Source organism: Anopheles maculipalpis, chromosome 3RL (genome assembly GCF_943734695.1).
Source record: "Anopheles maculipalpis chromosome 3RL, idAnoMacuDA_375_x, whole genome shotgun sequence".
In the NCBI taxonomy this organism is placed as follows: domain Eukaryota; kingdom Metazoa; phylum Arthropoda; class Insecta; order Diptera; family Culicidae; genus Anopheles; species Anopheles maculipalpis.
In genome coordinates, this window is record NC_064872.1 from 70,126,981 (window position 1) to 70,148,622 (window position 21,642).

Below are 21,642 nucleotides of genomic sequence, written 5' to 3' on the forward strand. Positions count from 1 at the left end.
GAAGGGCTAATAAATGTCCTCAAGATGACGGCGAGAAGTTGAAGAATGAAGTTCAATTCATACCGTCTATATATATATGGATGCCACTAATCTAGTGTAAGTAATGCCAAGAGCTTGTTTTTCTACGGCGTGTAGCGTCCTAAGCTACTAAACCCTCGGTAAAGAATTGCACGCTCTCTTTCTTGCTAATAGTTACAGGCTATCTAAAAAATATTGAAATATTGAAGATAAAATTCTTCCTCATAAACGTGTCCCTTCCTTTTCTTGTTCGACCACTGCACGTGGAACGTTCCGATGAGCGGTCCGGTTGGAAGCGTGCATTGCACCACCGGGTGCAGTGGTCCATTAGCGTTAAGTAACCCTCCTTGAGGCATTGGCCCGCGTTTGGCGCCATTCTAACTGTCTTTCGAGCAAAGCAAAATGTGAATACATATATATCTCTTTCTCTCTGTGTGGAAAATATAATCTGTTTAATCAACAAGAAACATAAACGAAACAAATTCATCCCTAAAACGATCTGTTCGCCATCCAACATATTCCTACTACTACTCCGGGATCGGATTTTTCTGTTCTGCTCCTTTGGCTTGGCCAACTTTACAACACAACTACAACAACATCAACAATCTCGTTCCACCCTTTACACGTAATCTCACGCGAAGCTTTAAATAGTCACAAAAATACACAATTTCATCCATCTCGTTTGAGCTGTAACAGACTGCCCTTTTTGTCACAAAAATATCCTTCTCTATCCCTGATAGCTTTGGCCACAGTGGCCGGAGCTCTTGCGTTCCATCAAGTGATGTAAATGTATTTTAAAAAGCAAAAGGATAAATAAGACAGCGACCGAAAAACGGAGCTACCGTTTTGTGTGGTTTTGTTTGTTTTGTAATGTACTACTATTTTTGCTGTGCGCCTTTCCCTTTTTGATGAACCAACAAACACGTGTCGGATGGATCGCACACGTGGTTTCTCATGCAAGTTCCTTCGCTTCCTGTAAGTAATACTGATCACAGACTGTTGTAGACACGCTTACGTTCACGCACACGCTCACTCATTTTTTCCCTCTTTCTTCTGCATTTTATGATCGAGCTGTCGTCCATCAAGATCCTCTGAAGCCATCTCCGCCACAATAGGCGGGCGGGATAGTGTTTCATTTTGATTTATGCTATTTAATCGAATTTTCTATGTTACTTCTAATAATTTCGTTACGTAAAGGTGTGAGGTCTTTCTAGAGGGAAATATATAAAGATATATTACGTGAAAATTGTTGTCAACAGTTTTGATTCGGTGTTGTATCGATCCTCTTTTTTACTTTCGCTACTGCTGCTGGTGCTTTTAGTTATTATTGTAATAAATATATTTTGCCGTTTTGCTTTAGGTCTTGCCGTTAAATAAGACGTCGCGTTGCGTTCGTGACGGAACGTAACGTTCGGTAATTAAAATCATGAAATCAATCAAATTAAGTCTTTATCGTTATTTAACGATCGTCTACTCATTTTTTCAAAGCAACAAAAAAACCCCGCCTGCCTGCTAACTCCGAATGGCAAATTAAGCAGGAATTGGAGCTTGTTCGTAGAAATCGGGTTCATCCTCTGCACCTTCGTTCGGTTGACTACCGTCAAGCTGCAAGACATGTGCACAATAATATAATATTAATTAGTCTGCTCTTCTGCTCACCTCAATCGGGCGTTAACTTACCGCACGCAACTCAAGTGGAGAAAAGATACTTTCCAGCTGCTTCCGGATCGGTACCATCAGGATCAGGAAAAAGGGGAATGCCAGCGAGAAGGGTGACGATTTGACGGCCCATAGCATGGCCAGTGCCAATACCTGTACGAAGGTAAAGAGATGCATTTTCCACGACGGTACTCGCCGCACGAATGGCACTTGGGGATGATGCTTGACGGGCATTAGGTACAACCGCAATCTGTCGGGAGAGTAGAAAGAATACGAAGTTGAGTACTGAAGTTTTATTTATTTACAATGAGTTGAGTACTGAAGTCTTAGGCGTATTATTCTTAATCCATCACTTACCGTTCAAAGAACTGGACTCCGCTCATGGAAGCGATGCCCATGTACAGGAACACTCCAAACAGTACTGACATCGGTATCAAGCGCAAGATCGGAGCCATCGTTACGGACAGACCCACCATTAGCGACACGAAAAAGCCCGATATTCTTTGCTCCTTCACATCCGTAATGTGTGGTGCATCGCCTGGTGCATGAGTTCTGTGGAAGAAACGAGAGTCAAAGTTAGTGAGATCTATTTCCGCAATATGAAGACCATCATCAGTGTATCGTCCCCTTACCTTGACATAATAGTGACGGCCGACACGTGCGTCACCGAACGAACAGTAGCAGCACAATGCCACGGCATACCGAAGAACCCACAGACCGTGTTGAGGAAGCACAGCAATACAATGTCCATATGCAAACCGGATCCCTTCTTTAGGCCACGCTCCGGTTTGTCCACAATCAGCTCGGAAATGTGCGTCTCCATGAAGATCAAAATGTACACCAGCAGGGCAGGAATGCCAGCGACAAACGGTAACCATCCGGGAACACCACCCAGTGGAATAATCCATCCACGACGAGTTTCATCACTAGGCGAAAGACCTTCCGGTACGCTAAGCTTCTCCGTGAACACTTCCGGAATCATGTAGTCGATCAGCACAAACAGCGCGATCGAAATCGGTACACCAAAGTCACCCAGCGCACGTCGCGCATTACGCCCGAGGAAGTGTGAGTTACGGAACAGCTTCAGATAGTACGCCAAGGAGAATGTTCCCAGGGTAAGGATGGTACAGAAGAGTGCCGTGTTGGGTCGATTCTTTGGCCCATTGATGTCCTCCGGGATGAGCAGATTGTCGGATTCGATCGGAACGCCCAGCGTTGCGTTCACTACCGTCGTAAGGCTCTCGGCAAGCAGATCGGCCGTAGTCGTACCGTTGCCTTCCTCCAGATATGGCATCGGCAATGGCTGTGGTTCGGTGACGTTCTTGTACAAATATTCTGCCAGCAATGGATGGCGCTGGTATACCGACACCAACTTCATGACAGTTTCCACGATGTAGATTAGCGTGATGAGGGCCGAAAAGATTTCCTGCGTAAAGCGTGTGAACAATCGCACATACACGCTACCCTCAAACGCGGACACAACTAGCGCGATCACCGCCAACCAGCACCCAACGTACACACGAACCGTCAGGAAGTTAAAATTGTTCGAGATACAGAACTGATTAAGCGCTTCATCGAACAGCAGCAGTGGACCGGTTGTACCGATGATGACCAACGGTTGTCCAGCGAGCAGATGAAACACGAGGCCCACCATCGACGCGGACACGAGCGTTTCCGAGATACCGATCAAGTTGTGCGTCTTGTCGGAGGACAGTCCTCCAAACGTGATCGCCGTCGAAAGGGCCGCAAAGTACATGAAGACAGTCGCGGCCAGCGTTTCCGTGTTGAGCCCATCCACGATGTCACTCTTGTACATCGGATACCGACGCTTGATGTCATTGATCAAACCACCCCACCAACGGTTCGTCTTTTCGAGCGGATTCTTCGGCGGTTTCTTCCCATCCCCGCCACCATCGCCACCGCTCGATGCGAGCAGCTTCTTCTCCTCTTCGCTCGTCAGCAGCTGCGACTGTTTGCTCTTGATCTTCTCGTCCAGTGCTTTCTTCTTGCGCAACCGAATCATATCACTCTTCGCCTTAAGCTCCTCGAACGGAAGCAATGCCTGACGTTCCCATTTGCCCGGAGGCAGCACGATCGAATCGTCCAGAAACTCGTTGATGGCCGACAGGAGCTCGCGCCGATCGTCCGCTTTGTAGGCGATGTCGTGGAAATGCTCGTTCGACATGAGTGTAGCGATCGATCGACCTACCTCGTGGTAGTCCAGCTCGGTCTTCTGTGGTCCAAGCAAAATAAACAGGAAACGCACCGGAATCGGTACTTCCGTAATACTCGGCATCGGGATACCTTCCGCCAGCCGGACGAAAGCGATCGTTGGTTGTTCGAGAAAGTCTACGGCACCGACAAGGACGGTCGTTGCTTCGGCACCCTCCGGAATACGCTTCAGGATCGATTCCTTCTGCGTGCGCATCTTGATGTCTTCCTGGGAGGAGGTGTACGTTTCCTCGTTGATGTTGATCCGCGTCTCACCATGGCCCCCGTGACCATTAATTTCGGCCGCCGGTACAATGCGTGGCTTCTTGTCATCGACACTCTAAGATTATGGGTGGATGGTGGTGGTGGTGGAAAAAACGATGAAGAAAGATCAAGTTAGTAAAGGTAAACTTGGATGAGTTTCGTACATGGAGTAAGACTAGAAGAACGGTATAAAAGTTCGTTGCAGAATAATAATAAAAAAAAAACTACGAAAAGCATATAGACAGGACAAAGAAATCTTAAGGTTAAAGTGTTTAAGTAATCAAGCGATTAAATCATAACGACACCATGCGAAAAACAGTTGAACATAACACACTATCTAAACATGCAACATGCCCAAACGATAAGCTATAATTATATTAGTATTTGTTAGTAAAAAGGACTATCCGATGGAACTATTTACTATTTGTACAGTTTTTTTTAAGTAAATCTATTCTACAACACACAACAACTCGAACGAATTAAAACAAAAACTATTAGAAGATTTCGCTATGAAACAAGCACTCTAAAAACTAAAAATACTCATCAAACTATCCAATTCTAAAACAAGATTAGGAGGAAGACTAACTATATCAGGACAAACCTACACAAATCTAAAAGGCGCCGGCCACGAGAGCTTTCAAAAAGAGAGTTCCAGTTACTCATGAGGGCTTTTGAAATTTTCTGGCTTTTAAACCTTTAAATCTCGCTTTGAGAACCTGACGCTGAAAAATCTGAATCCTGAGTTTTGAATTTTTTTCACATTTTCACATCGATCTCAACAGTTTGAAATTCCCCTTGGCCCGGCGCCTTAAGAACTAACAGTATCGAACAAACCATTCACTAAGGAAAGGACACGCGAGCAACAAACTCTCGGTAACTCTAATGCTTCAAAACAAGCGACAGGACATAAGACTGCAAAGAGAAACCCGTTTGCTGCAGATTCCACCGTTCCTCGCGCACAACAAACTCAAAAAAGTATGCAAACTACAGTCAAAAGCTAGTGTGCGAGAGCGTGTACGGTTTGCGAGGAACCAGCGCACGGTGGAACACACGCACAACAGAAGGAAACAGAGCAAAGATAGTGAGAGAAAGAGAGAAGGAAAGGTGTAAGGGGGTGTTTTCTTTTATCTGGAGAAGGAACAACACTGCCGGTGGGGGAGATGGTGGGATAGTTTTTTGTTGCTTAAATCAGTTCGATATATTAATTGATTTACAACTGTCAGCGATAAAGGTGAGTTATTTCGTCGCATACCAACGGCACAGGTGACCGTGGTTAGTGTCACCGGTGCTGCTGCTGCTGTTGCCGTTGCCGTGCTGCTACTATCCTGGCTGCCGGAACGTCTGCACCGGCCATGGTTAGATGTGTGCCTCGCGTGACGATCCTTGGAGGAAGGCGGCGGCGGCGGCGGCGGTTGGTTGCGGGAGGAAAGATTCGGACTCTGGCCGTACACCGAGTTCGGGTGTAGCGAGGGTGGACTGAGCGTGTAGCTTTGGGTAGGGCTTACGAAGGAATTCAATCGTCTAACGCCTACGATCACTTCGCCATTTCCACCGTCCTCGGCACGCATCGACAGCGACTGGAGGATGGGAAGCCGAGACGCAACGGGCCGAAGAGGCGAATGGGCAGTTTGGTGGTGAGTTTAGGAAAAATGAAATCGAAACAAACGGTTGAAAGGTAAATCAACCCATTTTTGGTTCTTTTTTTATGTGGTGTGGATCGAGAACCCGCGATTGAACGCCTCTAAAGCGGTTCTGCTCTACTGCGAAAAACAAAAAAAAAACCGGTTCTGATGGTGTCTGCCGGATGAAGGGAGGTGAAAGCTGATTGTAAGGGACAATGTCCCACCTCTAAAAGTGTTTGCGTGTGTGTGTTTATAGTTGGTGTTGTTGTTTGATACGAAATGGGCAGATGGTACAGAACTACACGACTAGATGAAGCTGATAGCAATCATGCTTTTTTTCACAAATTTATTTCTTGGTGGCTGTCTTGTGCGTCAACAGAATAAAATCAATCAATAAACTGTCCCATACACACACACGCGCACACATACACGCACATACATACATACATACATACATAAATGTATCATTCCGAGGAATCCCAACTACCCAGGTCCCATATGTTGCAGGGCACAACGTTGAGGACATTCTCGCACACACAAAAGCCAAACATTGATATGGCCATTCACACATCATACCGCGGCATCATTGCTAACCCTTCAATGTATGGAGGTAGTAGTAAGAATTCACCCTATACTTCTGTCTGGTTCGACGACCTGCTAGGTCACGCCGGTCTTGGGAATGGTTTACTAAACTTGTTGATACTGCTTATTTGGATAGTTAGTCCTCACTGCGCGGGAACGGAACTAGTTGATCTAATAAATTCTTCATTGGAATAACAAATTAAGCAAATCCACTGCTGGTCCGCGGATAAGTAATACTAAATTCTTGATAGTTTCATCCATCACCACCATCCAAAAACATTCAAGGGTTAGCAAGAGTTGAAAATCGGTAATGCTCCCACCCAATTCATCCACCATTCCACAGTCCCAACACGTGTAGCATCCAAAATGAGCGATGTTGAGCACCCCGTGTAGCATACACATAGATATCTTTACAGCGCGATAAGTCCCTCGCACCATCCAGGGGCCAGGGACATCCGCTCGAATTGATTACCAATTGTTGTGGGTTAGTGTTTGTGTTAGTGTCAATGTTGCTGATAAACACCAAGTGTTCCATGCTACGATCATACATACGAAATGCTAGGTTCTAAAAGTAAACGTAAACAAAACAAGATATAACAACGTTTGGAGTAATCGAAAAACAAGATAATGAACGTATCGATTGGGCGAGTGTGTGAGTGAGTGACCACGTGGTCCGGACGGTTGGTAGAGATAAATAGAACACGCTTCTTTTATTTTGTCGAAACTAGTTCCATAATTAGAAGGATTCAATTAACTTAATCGCGTTTCTGCTGTGCTGGCGAGTGGCAGATAATCGGAAATTCTCAAGGACTCAAAGGAGGGAGCTTTTCTATCAATCACTCGCCATGCTTCTGGTGAATAAATAATTTGCGTCTTTCCTGATGCTTTCGTTTCACGTCCGGGCCCGTGTTCCATCCCCATCAATCCCCGGAGGATGAAGGATTATGAAATGCTACTGAAGTTAATTAGTGATGAGCGAGAGCTAGCGCATGAACGTATTTTGGTGTAAAATGCGTCGTACTAATAATGCTACATGTGTTTGTAAGTGAAATGGTGTCATAAATGAGCATAGTGTCCGTGTGTTCCGGTTCCTGGAAGAGGTCCAGCTCATCTACGATACGGCTTGTATGATAAGACCACTCACCTGAAGACTGGTGTAGCTGCTGTACTTCCGCTTCGGAGCGAACGAGAACCCACCGTGTGAGCTTTCGTTGACGTGCCGATGGCGCAGCAGTAGTGCCCGCATGATGACCGCTTTATCATCCTCATGGATCAGCTCATCAACCACCATCTATCAGTGGGCAACGAAAAACATCTCCCATTAGCATTTGACACCTGCATCGCATCCAGCTTCCGCAACATACCTGTTCGACCACCCGGTAAGCCACCGACGGCAGATCCTTCTCCTCCAGATCCATCAGCACGACGCCCGTCTCGAGACAACGGCGCAGATTCAGCAGTGAGTGGAACGACAGGGAAGCAACGTGCGGTCGGCCCCACCGATCCGCACCCTCCTCCACGTCCTCCTCGTACTTGATCCAGCGGGCCGTCTCCTTCCATTCCCGATCCTCCCCACTGCCCGTCAGCTCGTCCAGCTGCACAAACACCTCGTGCGGGCTGTGGTCGTACATTTTCTTGTACTTGCTGGACGGTAACAGATGCTGCAGCTGGGGCGCCTCCTTGCGATTGATGTTCACCATCGATGAACCGGACTGGGCGCTTACCTTGTGCCGGCGCAATGCACGCGGATCGTCCGATCGATGTGACGTTAGCTCGTCGATGTCGGCCTCTTGCAGTGTGGCGTCCTCCGGCTGGACCGAAATTCGGCGCCCGGTTGGGCCACCCTCGGTACCGCTCTGTCGTCGCCATTCCGGGTGATACTCCTGGAGCGAAAATTTCCGCGATTTGTGCGGATGGTGACGTCTGGTGTGAGGGATGGAAACAATCAGTAACCGTTCATTTGATTAGCGAAAAATGAAGACAAATTTGCTGCTCTGCATTCCCATTACCCTTCCCCGGGAGGGACACATCCGAACGGATATTGAACGACAATCGTCAACTGGGAGTAAAATGCGGGGGGATTTTCTCATGCTGCTGGGTGACGATAAAGCTTTTGGAAGGTTTTTTTATCATAAAGTACAACGAAGCGAACTGAAGAGTTGTTTTTATTAAACTCGAAAAGCTCGAGATCATCGAGATGCATTATTAAGACAACAAAATAAATTATAGTAGTTTGTTTCTAAAATAGGACAGCATTAAGCCTGTTCTATGCGTGAGGTTTAATGTTTCAAATCAATAATTGAAGATATTCAAGGGTTGATTGGAGATATTTTTAACGTTAACCATAAAAAATTGTTTATATCCAGTAGAAATCCTTAGAAATACGCAAAACAAATCTTCATAAAATTTTGGAGAAGTTCTTCTTAGCTTTATGACTTGGCTAGGTCACGTAGGCCATCAAATCGTTTACTAGGCTTAGTCTAGACTCAAAACGGAGAAACGGGCCGGTATAGATTTGAACCTCGGTCCTGTCGTTTAACGACCGGCGCCTCTGTTACATCCACCACCGGACTGTTCTCGTCCTGTGTCTGTTTTGGCATGCAACTTCTTGGACATTTAGTATCAAAAATATCGCTCATAATTACTGGTTTGTAACCCCATTGATATTTTTTTAGTTTAAATGTGTCCTGTTTTAGACAAGAGCAACTGCAAAACCTAATTTCATTTTATTTTTTATGATTTTTACACGAAAAATAATGCAAAAAAATAATGCTATAATAAGACTATATTTACTCAACTGAAAAGCATGCATACATTTGCTTTAAGTATTGAAGCAATGAAGGAACATTTAATTTGATCGAAGAACAAGCTCCTTCACTAACCTTTTACTACGGGCGGGTTTACTTTGCAGTAGTTTCCTTTAACAATTTTACGCATTATTATCGATGGAAAGGACAAAAAAGGGTGTTGAAATAAAGGGTTCGTAAGTATGTTTTGCGGGTTATAAATATTTTTGTTGCTTCTTTTTTCTATCTTGTTTTGTGCCCATCCTTCAGATTTTTTACTGCTATTATGCTTTAAACTAGCTGGGAAATGTGTTTAATAACACACATACACTCACACACTGAGTATCCCATTTCCAAGAAGAGAAACACCCGGTGTTTGACAATACTGTAAAGGGTGCTCAAGAGGTTAGCTTGAGTGGTGTCCCATTGTTGCTGCTACATCCATTGGCATTCGGTGTTCACGGCACAAAGAATGGAAAGGCGTATCTCGCCTCCCACCCCGTACGCCCATTACGTGGAATGAAAGGATGTGGCAGTTTCCTATTGAATTCTGCGCCTGTTGTCAACTTGACAACATTCTTCAGAATTAGCTCCAGAAGTTAAACCTCAAAAAAACATGAGCCTGCAGGCGATTGTGTGCTACTTACTCCGTTCGTCGACGGCGCTCTTCGTTGGTATCCTCTAGCGGTAGGCCATCAATCGCAGCTCCCTTGTTTTCCTTGTCAAAGTGCACATTTCTTCTGGCGCTCGTATCCTGCCGGGACGCAAAGACACAAAAAGAGACGAATTGTTGCTCATACATGCCCAACAACAGGAGATCTGTTCCGCACGGTGTACCTACCCACTGTTCACCCTGAACCGTGCCCTGATCGACCACCGGCTCATCGTGTACGGTTTCGCTGAAATCGTTCGAGGTGTTGTCCGCTAGTGTGGTGTTGTTGGCCGTCGAAGGTTTCGTGTCCGTCGCCTCGCTCTTAGACGAGAACGAGATCGGGCTGGTTGGGGTGGTGGTCGGCGGTGATGATACCGGTTTGCGGCTTTCATTGCTGTGCCCGCTGCTGATATTGGTCGGTTTGTTGATGGTAGTGTTGTTGTTGTTGCTAGTGCTGCTGGCGCTCGACGTGGTGTCCTGATGCATTTGGAGGTCCGCGCTGTCCGGGACGCGTTGCGCTTCGTCGTACTTGAGCGGCGAGTTGTCCAGGATGACTGCGTCCTGCAGGCGGTTCAGTTCGAAACGTTCCTTCTCGGCGGCGGTACCGAAGACGCGCTCGATTTCGTCATCCAGATGCACCTCGTTCGGGTCATCGTTGCTTGTCTGTGTGCGATGGGTAATTCAAAATGTAAAAAGAAAAAAAGATTGAGTGATGTCGTTTTGTTAATTGAAGAACAAACTTTAACATTATTATCAATCAAAGGAGAGATCTTGAAGGTCCTGATAATTTTAAACCATAATCTAGCGAATGTTTCATTCAACGGCACAACTTGTTGCCCAGTTTATCGCGTTTAATCGAAATATTCCTTTTTTTTCAAATAAATCAAACAATAACTGTAACAAAGGCAGCAACGCACGGCACGCCAATCAGCAACTGTACGGCACGTTAGAGCGTAGTTGCTACAAGTCACGCGATCTTGTTTTATCGAACATCAGAACCGTCGTCATTCAGCTGGATTATTTGGAACGCGAGGAAGAGAACAATCTGGGTGGGAGTTTTGTGACAAACGGTCCCACGAGAGCTCGCCGTTGCCATAATGAACGGATTTCGGCACAAGAATTGCATGGTTTATAAATAAACTATCAAAACCCGAGTCGTTCGAATTCACTGCCAAAACGTCGACCGAGACCGTGACAGTGACATTCAACCGTGTAAGTACGCGCGTTACCAAGCAACCAATCGAGGTGGTGTTCTGTTGGGGTACGATCGATACGCGACTTGGTGACTTCATGTTTTGGAAGTCGAGTTCTACTGTAAAAAAAAAATAGATTCTCTGCCATAGAAAGCAGTTTTTATTTAGTTACAGAAATAATATTTTTAAAATACATTTTTTTCCGACACGAAAGAGTAGAAATAGCCTCGATTTGGCAGCAGCACACTCACTGGCAGTACTTGACAACACAGGTGCACACTGTGTTTAACCGCTGTCTAATGAACCGTGCAAAGCACCTGCACCGAAAATCCACCTTCTCGCTTTCGTTAGCAGCACCAGTCGACCGGCTGCTCCTTCTTAGTGCGCATCAAGTGAAATCCGATTCGGATAGTTACGAATTGTTGCCCGGGAAATGAAATCCGTGTAGGCAGTAGCAAAGCACCGCGCCAGCACAGGTAACTAACGTCATTTCAAACTAACAAAGTGATACGGAAACTACGCATTGCATCCTACGGCGAATACAGTTTTGTAGTTTTAATACCTTCCCGGAATTTTCTATTTCAGTGGTGCGAGAGAGCAAGCGCGTTAATGGTGGATTTTGATTAAAAGCTAAGCGTGGGCGAATAAAATATGTTTCGTGAAGCAAACCCAGCGACGGCTTCGCTTTGTCGATGGATCAAACGTGGCACGGTAAAGCTGCTAACCGGCCTAAAGGGATGCTTCGAACGGCAAAATAACAATTTCAATTGTGAGCTCATCAATGCTCTGCCTTGAGCGATGAAGCCGGTTAGAAATATATATTTATAGCGAGGCGACTCTGCAGGCTCTGCAGGTGTGCTATTAAAAGTAAGGTGGAATTGTAAGCCAAAAAAGTGCGTTTAATAGGAAAATCGGAGTGCAAACGTGCTGCTGAATGGAGGCGCCTGGTAGTTGGATGGAGGCGCAAAGTAGTTTGACTGTAAAACAATTAATTGCTTTTTCGGCGTCGAATTTCATCTCATAATTATTGCTCAAATCATTAAGAAAACCCGTAAAATGATAAAAAAGTAAGACAAAATATTCATCTAACGGCGATTGTTTGCACCGGAATCAAAATTATAAAAACACTTAATAAATTCGAGTATGTAACAAAATCGTTATAAGACCCTATACCTCGCACGAGTAGCACAGAAGTGTCTTTTATTACTCACCACATCCCTTAACGATGTTCCACACAAACGCTATAAGCTTGTGTTGGGGTCTTTTTGTTGCTTTGTTCCCACTGTTCCTACTGATCAATCTCGAGTGGCTACTTCCTCGACGCTACTTCACAACACTTCTAATTACTTTATCAATATGGTACGCACTCAATTCACCACTATCAGAGCACCAGTGCCGTGTGCTTCTATATGAAGCGCAAATGTCTCGCCAGAGATCGGCGAATAAACGGTAGCCACCCAAGTGGTTCGGGATTAAATTGTTCCCACCGTGATTTTACTACCCGATTTGGATAATTGTCTGTCGCTGTTTGATCGGCTCCCGGTTTAAGTACCGAGTTTGAACACGTTTGAATCACTCCACAGGAAAAAAAAGTTGCTAATGTTGGGACGTACAGTTATCACCAGCAGCCGGAGGGGGGGGTGCAACAGCGTTGTTTATTTTTTTCTGCGACGCATTTTTTGTTGAATGTGCACTGTTTTAGCAAACGGATCACCACTTAACCGACGATCCTTGGAAGGACAAAAATATAAATTTCACTATTAAACGCACCAAACGAAGCGTGCGGAAAGGAACTAATGAGACGTGTAACGATATTTTCCTTTGCTCGGTAAAATCAACCCGCGTCACTGAATCGATACGACGATCGCGCAAAATTATCAAACGCTTCATAAACCGTAGCTCAGCTGAACGGTTGCCTCCGCTAGCAGGGTCGCGACTCTCATTAGCATATTTATGTTATTATAATGAAGTCCTTCTATGCTGCGAAGTGTCCGTTGCAAAATGGCAAAAGCTTAATGTCGTAGATTGGTTTAACTAATAGAATGGTGAAGGGATGTACGAGCAGTGTGTGATAGTTTTGCAACAACGGGGTAGACGAGGCGATGTTTTATGATAAAATTGTATCCAGTAGTCGATCGATGTTGCTGGGAGGTTAAGAGAAAAATAGTTGATGGCGACATCCAGTCGGAAAAAAGGGGTTTAATTACGTTTGTGGTAGACCGGTCAAGTTTATCACATGGAAGTTGATATTGAAAATTTTATTTTGAAATTAAAAATTTGAAGCGAATGGAAAGCTTAAAGAAATCGTGAAATCGATTAAAATGTAATTTGGCCCAATCACAAGAAATATTAGAAAAAAAAACGAGTGACCTCGTTTGCATATCAATTACTACTTTCCTCGGAACATGCTTCAAATAAACAAAGCACTAAACCCCAAAACTAAAACAATCACGTTACGAACGCTTCTCCTCGACGACGAGCAAACACGCGAGGCTCGGCTTACGGTTTCGGTACGTTGCCTACGGATGTCCGTAAACTTGAGCAAAACAGGCCCCGAGTCCAGGTCAAAACAACCATTTGCATAAACATGAACATAAATTTTGCCTCTTTTAATCCCCCTTTTTGTGCCCTTGACCCTGCGGGGGAGGGAGGAAGAGGTGCACCTCGCGCCCAATCGTCCTGCTCGAATCGAACTGTGTTCACACACTCTACACTGCCCAGTATCGATGACCCTTTGAACCCGTCGGGGGTAGTTTCGGGGGTTGCTGCTCTTAAAAAGCAATTTGCACGATCCGCCATAAACAAAGCAATAAATAAGCTGGTACCGAACGAATCTTCATCGTTCAATAAATAGTTCATTAATGGGGGTAGGGGATGGGTAGGCTTCAAAAGATATTTCTTCCCACGATCAAAAAAAAAAAAAACACTCGTGCAATTTTTCAGGGTTAAAATGTGTGCGTGTGCTAACGATCGATCGATCGGTGAAAACGGTGAATTACTTTCCCGAGGTAGGTCACGAATAAATCACAAATTTTTCGTCCGCTTCGCGTACGCGCAAACCCCCCCCCCCCCCCCCTTTTCCCCTTGATTAGTTCTGGGCGGCAATCGAAAATAGAACTGTTTGCAAATATTTTGATTTGTTACGGAATATCACGGTCATCGTTTTTGCTCTTTTGCTCTTTTGCTCCGTCTGCTGTTTGCATCCTTTTCACGTGCAGAATTATTCAAATTGGGACACTTTTTTCGTAACACTAATATGAACCACAGAACACGTCACTAAACGTCACTAGAATGCGGCACACGAGGTCACGGAGGTAGTAAGCAAGGGGAGAGATTTTCGACTTTAAAACTGTCAAGGTTCGGTTAGAAGACAATGTTGTCATTGATTTTTTTTTCTTTCCACTTTACCGGAAAGGTGTGCTTCAGATTCACTTTGTTGCTTTCAGAAGAATCTATGTGTTTCAGAAGAATCTATGTGTGTGTGTTCTCTTGCGGTAACTAACAGGGGTTGTGCTTTTGTTTATAAACCACTACAATCTACTTTCTAATCAAACAAAGCACACAAATCGTTAAAATTAAACTTGCACTAAATTCATCACCCTGTTCTGTGAAACGCTTTTCATGTTTACGTTTAATGTGTTCCTCTACAACACAATATTCAACCGTCTAACATTTTCACTTCAACACCAAACACCTCTTGTTTTTCGATTCACCACCACTGGGCACAATCAGTCTGCTTCTACTACTGCCTCGGGGAGAAAAACAGGGAAAATGTATGGGCTCAGCCTGCCTCGATTACTCAAAAAACTACAGACACAGCGGGTGCAGAGATGCTTTCCCGTCAAGGTTCCAGCCACATCTGCGAGCTCGCGCCCGACCCACATCTTCGGACATTCGGAGGAAAATCTATTTATCAGGAAAACTCTCCAGATTTCCTCGAGTGCTCTCCACACAAATAATGCTCTTCCCTCCTGCTGCTGGTGATACGGTAAGCGTGAGTGAGAGAGTCCGAGAGAGAGAGAGAGAGAGAGAGAGAGAGAGAGAGAGCTCTTGGACGCTACTGTTTTGTCAACTTTACCACCACCAACACTTGCCACCCTCGAAGGGCCCAACGTGGCCTGTTATGCCGGGTATGGCTGGGCTTTTGGATGCAGCAATCGACTTAGCGAGAGGAACCACTCGAAAGACCACGCAAGGATTTTCGTTTTGGCAAGAGCTCGAGAGAGACTGGGCAGCTGAGAGACGGTGATCTGGGACAGTTTTGTGAGAGTTTTGTATATTTTGTATAACTTTTGGAATAATTTTAACTAACAAGACAAGCTACTTCATCAAAGAAAGTGTGTCTTACCAGCTAGATCAATCTCTCACTACTTCAAGGGCTCACCATCCTCGCATGAGAGTGAGAGGATACTCACTCCGGGATGTACTCACACTCGAGAGAATTATTCATTTCGCGTACCTTTCGTGGGGGGAAAACTCATTCATGAATGTCACGACAAACTGTCGTGGCAGGAGCGTTTTGAAACATTTGCCAATAATCCAACCCCTTCTCGCTTCCCCTTCAGACAACCTTCTCCCCTCCTCACGATCTCTAACAGCGCGCTTTTCACGGGCGCGCTCTCCGAAGTTCAATGTTTCGGCTGCCTGCCACCCCCTTTTTGGGATGGTTGGGATGGAAAATTCTCTCCCCCCCCACTGGCCCGACAGATCTGGGGCAATAGCACAACCCGTGGCGATGGTCAAGGAAGGCACCGACAACAGCATGCCGCCCATTTTCTCGTGCTGGCGCAAAAAAAAAAGGGAAAGTGAGCTCGATTTTACTCACCGCGGGGAGAACGAACGGGTTGAAGTTGTTTTCTGCAATTAGCTTTTTCTCGCTCACTCACTCTCACGCGTCGGAAAATGAGCTCTTCAGCTACACGATGGGCACAGCTGACTAGAGTTTGAGTTATGAGACTCAAGTTTTGGTTCCTTTTTTACGTGTTCGTTAGCGATATTGACTGTGCTGATTGCATTATCAGTTTTGTTGTGCTCTAGTTGTGCCGGAGTACATGTGAAATTATATTTGAATCCTTGTTTCGTATATTTTTCGATCAAACGTAATTGGTTTCAAAAGTTTTTTTTTTGCTATCTTGAATAAAATAAATGAGTAGAAGGGCATCCAACATCCAATATATCTTCCCGAGACAGTAGATCTCTAATACTCTCCACTTGTTTATTCATATTTTCTGCATTGTTGCGCACGAGAACAAGAAACGTCCATTACTGGCACAGAAAAGCGCACGAAGAACGTTCGACGTAACATCACTCTCCCCAGTTCGGCGAAGGCCTCACTTATTGAAACAATCCATCAATCATAGCCAACGGGCATCGCAGCACAGAATAGATCCCTAGAGCACTGGACAAGTTACTGTATTGTTGGTCTGCTTCACCGCCATGCTCGTACGAGCTGAGAAGTGCCAGATTACATTTCGACGTACGACCAACGTTGACTGTTGTCGTCGTCGTCGTCGTCGTCGTCGTCATCGTCGCAAAAAAGAGAAGAGTAACGTGCGCCACTATGTCACCGGCACACAAAAATTGGGCATTCGTCGAACGATGTGAGTTTTTTTTTTTTTTTTTTTTTTGAGTGTCACAGTACACAGAAACCACATACGGTCTAGGTCAGCTTCTCGTTGACGGCACGAGAGGACACACAATAAAGCCGCAAAGCTAACGTGCTACAAACATAAAGCTTGCCCCGTTAGGCAGGATGGATGAGTGTGCAAATATGACTCTGGTGCAGATGATGGTACCGACCGTACCACATCAAAACCCCGATTGCCCATAACTCGGGCATAAATGAGATTTGCCAGTAGCAGATGAGCAGGAACGTAAAGAAAGAATAGCAAATCCATAATTGGACGCAAGCGGATGGCAGCCTCATAAATGCAAGCCTTCCAACGGTTTGACCTAGAACTGGGAAAGGCGAAAGTGATTTTCGCTTTGCGCTGCTGCTGCTTGTTGGCTGGTTCCAGGGAACTTTAAGCTTTAATAACTTACAATCACACGGTACGGCTCTCGTGTATTCCAGGGTATAGGTCTTCGGAAGGAACGGTCGACGGCAGCAATCGCTAGGAAATGGTTCATTTTTCACTAGATATCACTCTCTACACCTTCCTGTCTCCTTAAAGGCATCGAAGAGGCCTGGGCCAATTGTTTTTTTTTTTTTTTTTGGGGGGGTAACAGCAATCCTCCAAATCTCTTGGGCGATCACCTCTTGCTAACTTGAGCAACGAAACTGAAATGATCCTACGTTCGAACGGCGATCGGCTGTACCATACCGTCGAAAGTACACGTGACCACCGGATCGGATGCATCACGAAATGTTAATTTCGCTAATTGAGCCATCGTTTTTCGCTGAATGGCGAGGAGGCACCATTATACACACCTTCGCGAACAAAAAAAAAAGGCGTATAACGAGAAACAAAGCCCAAAAACAAAAAGTCCATTTGTTAGCGATTGATTGTTTGGAGCATTTATTGGTGACGTGGTGTTTAGCACTGTGGCACGAACGGGAGACGTGTTCGGCCGAACGAACACCGCACAAACACCGTACAAAGAAGATCTCTGTGCCTCGCAAAACTCCAAGTCGAGTGCCATCAATTATGAAACTGAGTGAATTCTAGTCTTTCCATTCTATTCTTGCAGGCAGCGAAAAGAGTTCTATTTTAAGGTAGGCAAATATTGGAACGCTGCTAAAAATGTCTGTCACCGTAGAAGTTTATTGTACAAACAGTGTACGTACCGATGTTTGTATCTTTGCATGGGACGATAGCTCGGTGTGGTGGAATTTCAAGGCTGTTTAAGCCCAACCCGTACTTTCCCGGTTTGCATTTGCGCGAGGATGCTTTCGAGGGCACAATGTGGCGAGTATTGTTGTTTTGCCGGTTCTTTTCTAAATGGTTCTAATTTGTTTCTGCACAATGTTGAACTTTTTTATAGCCACATACACTGGGCTAGAAGTAGTAAACGGGATACATTTTTGATGCGCCATAATGACTGGCCACCTACATAACAGACTCACACATCGTCGGGTTCGGGTTTGCAAGACTGTGCAGGGTGATTTGGTGATGCACTAGCATCGATCGATAGCTTATGTCCAAGGTCAAGTGCAAAAACGGTTATCAGGGCACTGCATATGCACCTTAACGTTAGTATGAGAGTCCCGGTCTGTTGGTACGATTTAAAGGGATTTAAAATAGGACTCTCGCAACATCTGCTCAGTTGCGTTGTTTGAGAAGGAATAACCACGTGATTGAATGGAGACGCCCAGTGTTTCACTGTGATTTGTGATTCTTACCTGTTTATACTCTAATACTTCAATTTTCAAAGAACATTTTCAAGAGTTTAGCTTAATGTTTTGATAACAAAATCTACATACCAGAAATCCTTTTGCTTTGAGCTTTAAAATCGGAATAATTTTACTCATTTTAGCGAGTAACTTCTATATCACCAATTTCACCTTCCACGTTTGTGCAATCAGCACACTATCACACAATGCACCGATGTTGATTCAAAACTTCACTTTCCTTCGCATGTTTACGTTCTGTGGTTGCTCAACTTCGCATTACACTTGCACCAGCAATGTATATCCAATTACACTTATCGGTGGACACATGTATCCGGGCGCGTTGCGTTTCCGGCCCGGAGCCATCGAGTACTGACTGGCGTGGATGCCGGCTATAAGACACTGGCCCAAAGTCCCGGCACGATAATGGACTCCAGCCCAGCAAGCCTCCACAACTTCGGCCACAATGACGACAGCACGTGGGAGCGTCCGTTGTCTCGTCGTACGTGTGTGTGTGTATGTTCCGGAAAGCCTTCGTTAGTCGTGTAAACCTTCTCTATGTTTAAATTAGTTGACTTAATAACGAGACAACATGGTGTGCTTGGTAATCTGGCGACTAGAAAATTGTACAATCGGTATATTTACATATTAATGAAAATAATATTATAATTTTAATGCTATTCTCGATCACCGATTCATCGCTATGCTGAAGATGATTCGGCCTCAGTCGTGATGGTTCAAGTAATATGAACCACCCTGTACCAGTACGCGTGAGTCACGGCAGGCAAGCCCTTCGCGCGAGCATTTGACGCGCTCTTCGAGAGATCGATTTCCGCGTCGCGACACCTGACGTATGCAAGCCGGCCCGAAGCAGAACGAACAGAAGGCACCGGGTAAAAATCAATCGATATGTAGGTACATTCCACGCGGCTGAAACGATGTCACGCATGTACGCAGTACGCATCGCTTGCCGGTGATGGTGTGGTGGTCTATTTTGCAATGTCTACTCATGTAATCTCCGGCGAGGGAGACATGCACACTCGCAAGCATGCCTTTCATATTTTTTTAGCTAGACGATGCTTGAAAGAAGTGCATATGCACTTCCAAAGCCCCACTAAACATTTAACCTTATCAAAGGGAAACCCAAACACGTAAACAACGCAGTTGATTAATGCGAGGTAATTGTAAATCACACCTAATCATGTGTCGGGCGTTTGATTGGCAATTTGGCAGCTATTAAACGATTCAGTTGATTCTGACGATAAGCGGTGATTCCTGATTAACAAGGTCGACTCCCTGTGACGTTTATTCAGTTTTACATCTTTGCAATTTCGTCATATTTGCTCGACGTTCTACTGCTTTTTTGGCTTATCGATCTACACGGTAAAGCCGACCGTCTTGTCGTGGTAAGATCGACGTCTGGATAGCCTCTCCTTCCAGACCACCCAGACGGTTCATTTATTTGACGTTATGAGGCTTAAACCAACCTAATGCAACGTCCAGACAAAATGTCTAAAAATAAATCAGCAAACTCTACTTCACACTTCCAGCTAATTTGTGTCTCACGTACGCAACGCAATCCGGTTGTCAAAGAAGCTCCATTCAGCAGCTTTTAAAAGCCTCCATCAATCAACCTAAACTTGCTTCTGGACGCGGCTAGTAGGATTCCCTGCTAGCTGGACTGCTCGTACGCTTATCACTCGAATCACCAGAGAGCGCTCGAATGTGCGGAGCATTACAATGCGTGTACGTTTTATTGCACCTTTTGATTATCAAAATTCGTCGTTAACTGGAAGGTAAAAAAGGGGCCCGGACAAACCGTTGTAACACGCTCGTCATAAAGCTCGGAGATAATTTAACAGCCGTGAAGCCGTATGGGAAGCAGATGAATGATAACGCACTACGCATACGTGCACTGCTATGACGGTGTAACGCATGTTTTGGTCGGTGACGAAGGTTAAGTTCATCATAAATGTTTCATTGCTTCGTAGTACAGACTGAATGTTTCATAATTCATAATTCCCCACAAGCGTTTTCTTTGCTCATTTTGAGTGACTGTACGAAACCGAATTAAATAATTGCCTCGAGTGCATGCATTGGAAAGTAGCCACGAACGAGTTGTTATCAATTCACCGGGGTGCAGTAACATTTTGGCGAATCCTTTTATCGCTTTGAATCCCACACATCGATAAGGGATTTTTTTTTCTTTCGCTGGCTGGCAACCCTCTGCTGCCACAACGGTAATTATCAAAAGTGTGAACCAAATTTTCGTATCTTGGACTTTTTTCGGTGAAAGTTACATCAGTCCCCAGCAACAGACTAATGCTAAGTCTTTCTAGTGCTCAGCTTCTATAAATAGCTTTCCGGGAATGGAACTAAACTTCACTTACCTCCTTGGTGTGGAATCCCAGGAAGGACAACTTCCTCACATTATTGTCCCGGCGACTCATGGCTGAGGCTAACGCTTCACTTCACTTACACTGCGGTGGTTTAAGTACCTAACCCGAAGAAGTACTATTTTTAAGAAATTAAGTAACACACTTCTTCACAGTAAAACACACCGCCACTTCCACTTGCACTTTATTTTTATCTGTAAGGGAATAATGGTACAAAAATTAATTTTGAAAATAAAATCGCACTAAACACTTTTTCGCCATTCTTTGTTTAAAAATCACACCTCACAAAACTGTAACACGTAACGCGAATTAACCGCGAAACTCACTGAGAAAAGCCACACTTCACACTTCCAACGTAGAAGAGTAGAGCGTTCGCGCCCGCACACACGAAGAAACAGTACGATCTCGAGCCAGCACGTCCCGGCTACTGACCGCACGCTCTGCTCGATGGGTAACTTTTGCACATCGCTCGCTGGAACTGATCTTCGGCTAGAGCTGATAGGGTGAGACAGTGTGAACCGCACCACGCTTCCACCCTTTTACGCCCACTGGTGGCAAGAAATCGGGAACCACGGTGTTTCTTTTTTTTTTCGTTTCTGTTCAAACGCCAGCAGCAGCCGCGACTTCGATTATCGTCCCTCCGCTGGAATGTATCTTGTGGCTGATAATGGAACGCGTCTTTCGTACCTGGGAAATGAAGGTGCGTGTGTGGTTTGTGTGAATCAACAGGTCTAATTGGGCGGACGAGGTGTGCCAGTGCGCCTGTCTGCCGACTTTTGTTGACACTAAATTAACAATTTCCCTAAGAATCTGGCACAAACAATTACGCTATCTGGCAACGGTTGCAAAGTGAATTAAGATAACGACACCCAATCATACCTTTTCAAAGGTGCCACCACCTTTGAACGCGTGAATCTATTTCGGTTCCC

At 45.1% G+C, this 21,642-nt stretch overlaps 2 protein-coding genes across 3 annotated transcripts in view; one reads left to right on the forward strand and one right to left on the reverse strand.

Moving 5' to 3' along the window:
- LOC126561846 (kinesin-like protein subito) overlaps positions 1-21,642 on the forward strand; it is a 247,380-nt gene that overhangs the window by 72,625 nt on the left and 153,113 nt on the right. The window lies entirely within an intron of this gene.
- LOC126561382 (anion exchange protein 2) lies at positions 1,549-20,783 on the reverse strand. Of its 2 annotated transcripts, XM_050217492.1 has the most exons (10): positions 20,708-20,783; positions 9,984-10,457; positions 9,790-9,896; positions 7,721-8,279; positions 7,501-7,647; positions 5,367-5,729; positions 2,310-4,228; positions 2,035-2,229; positions 1,699-1,927; positions 1,549-1,623 (listed from the first exon to the last, which is right to left on the reverse strand). In XM_050217492.1, exons 1-10 carry the CDS (start codon positions 20,765-20,767, stop codon positions 1,549-1,551), a joined length of 4,128 nt encoding a protein of 1,375 aa, XP_050073449.1. In that variant the 5' UTR covers positions 20,768-20,783. The 2 variants fall into 2 exon arrangements, with proteins under 2 accessions (XP_050073449.1, XP_050073450.1); XM_050217493.1 differs by lacking the exon at positions 5,367-5,729 and having other exon boundaries at positions 20,708-20,782.

Coding starts and splice junctions, on each gene's coding strand:
- LOC126561382 (XM_050217492.1), bottom strand. CDS start 20,767: ATGAGTCGCCGGGACAATAATGTGAGGAAGTTGTCCTTCCTGGGATTC. Junction 8,280..9,789: donor GAGCGCCGTCGACGAACGGA/GTAAGTAGCACA, acceptor CCCTCACACCAG/ACGTCACCATCCGCACAAAT. Junction 5,730..7,500: donor GCAGCTACACCAGTCTTCAG/GTGAGTGGTCTT, acceptor CCCATCCTCCAG/TCGCTGTCGATGCGTGCCGA.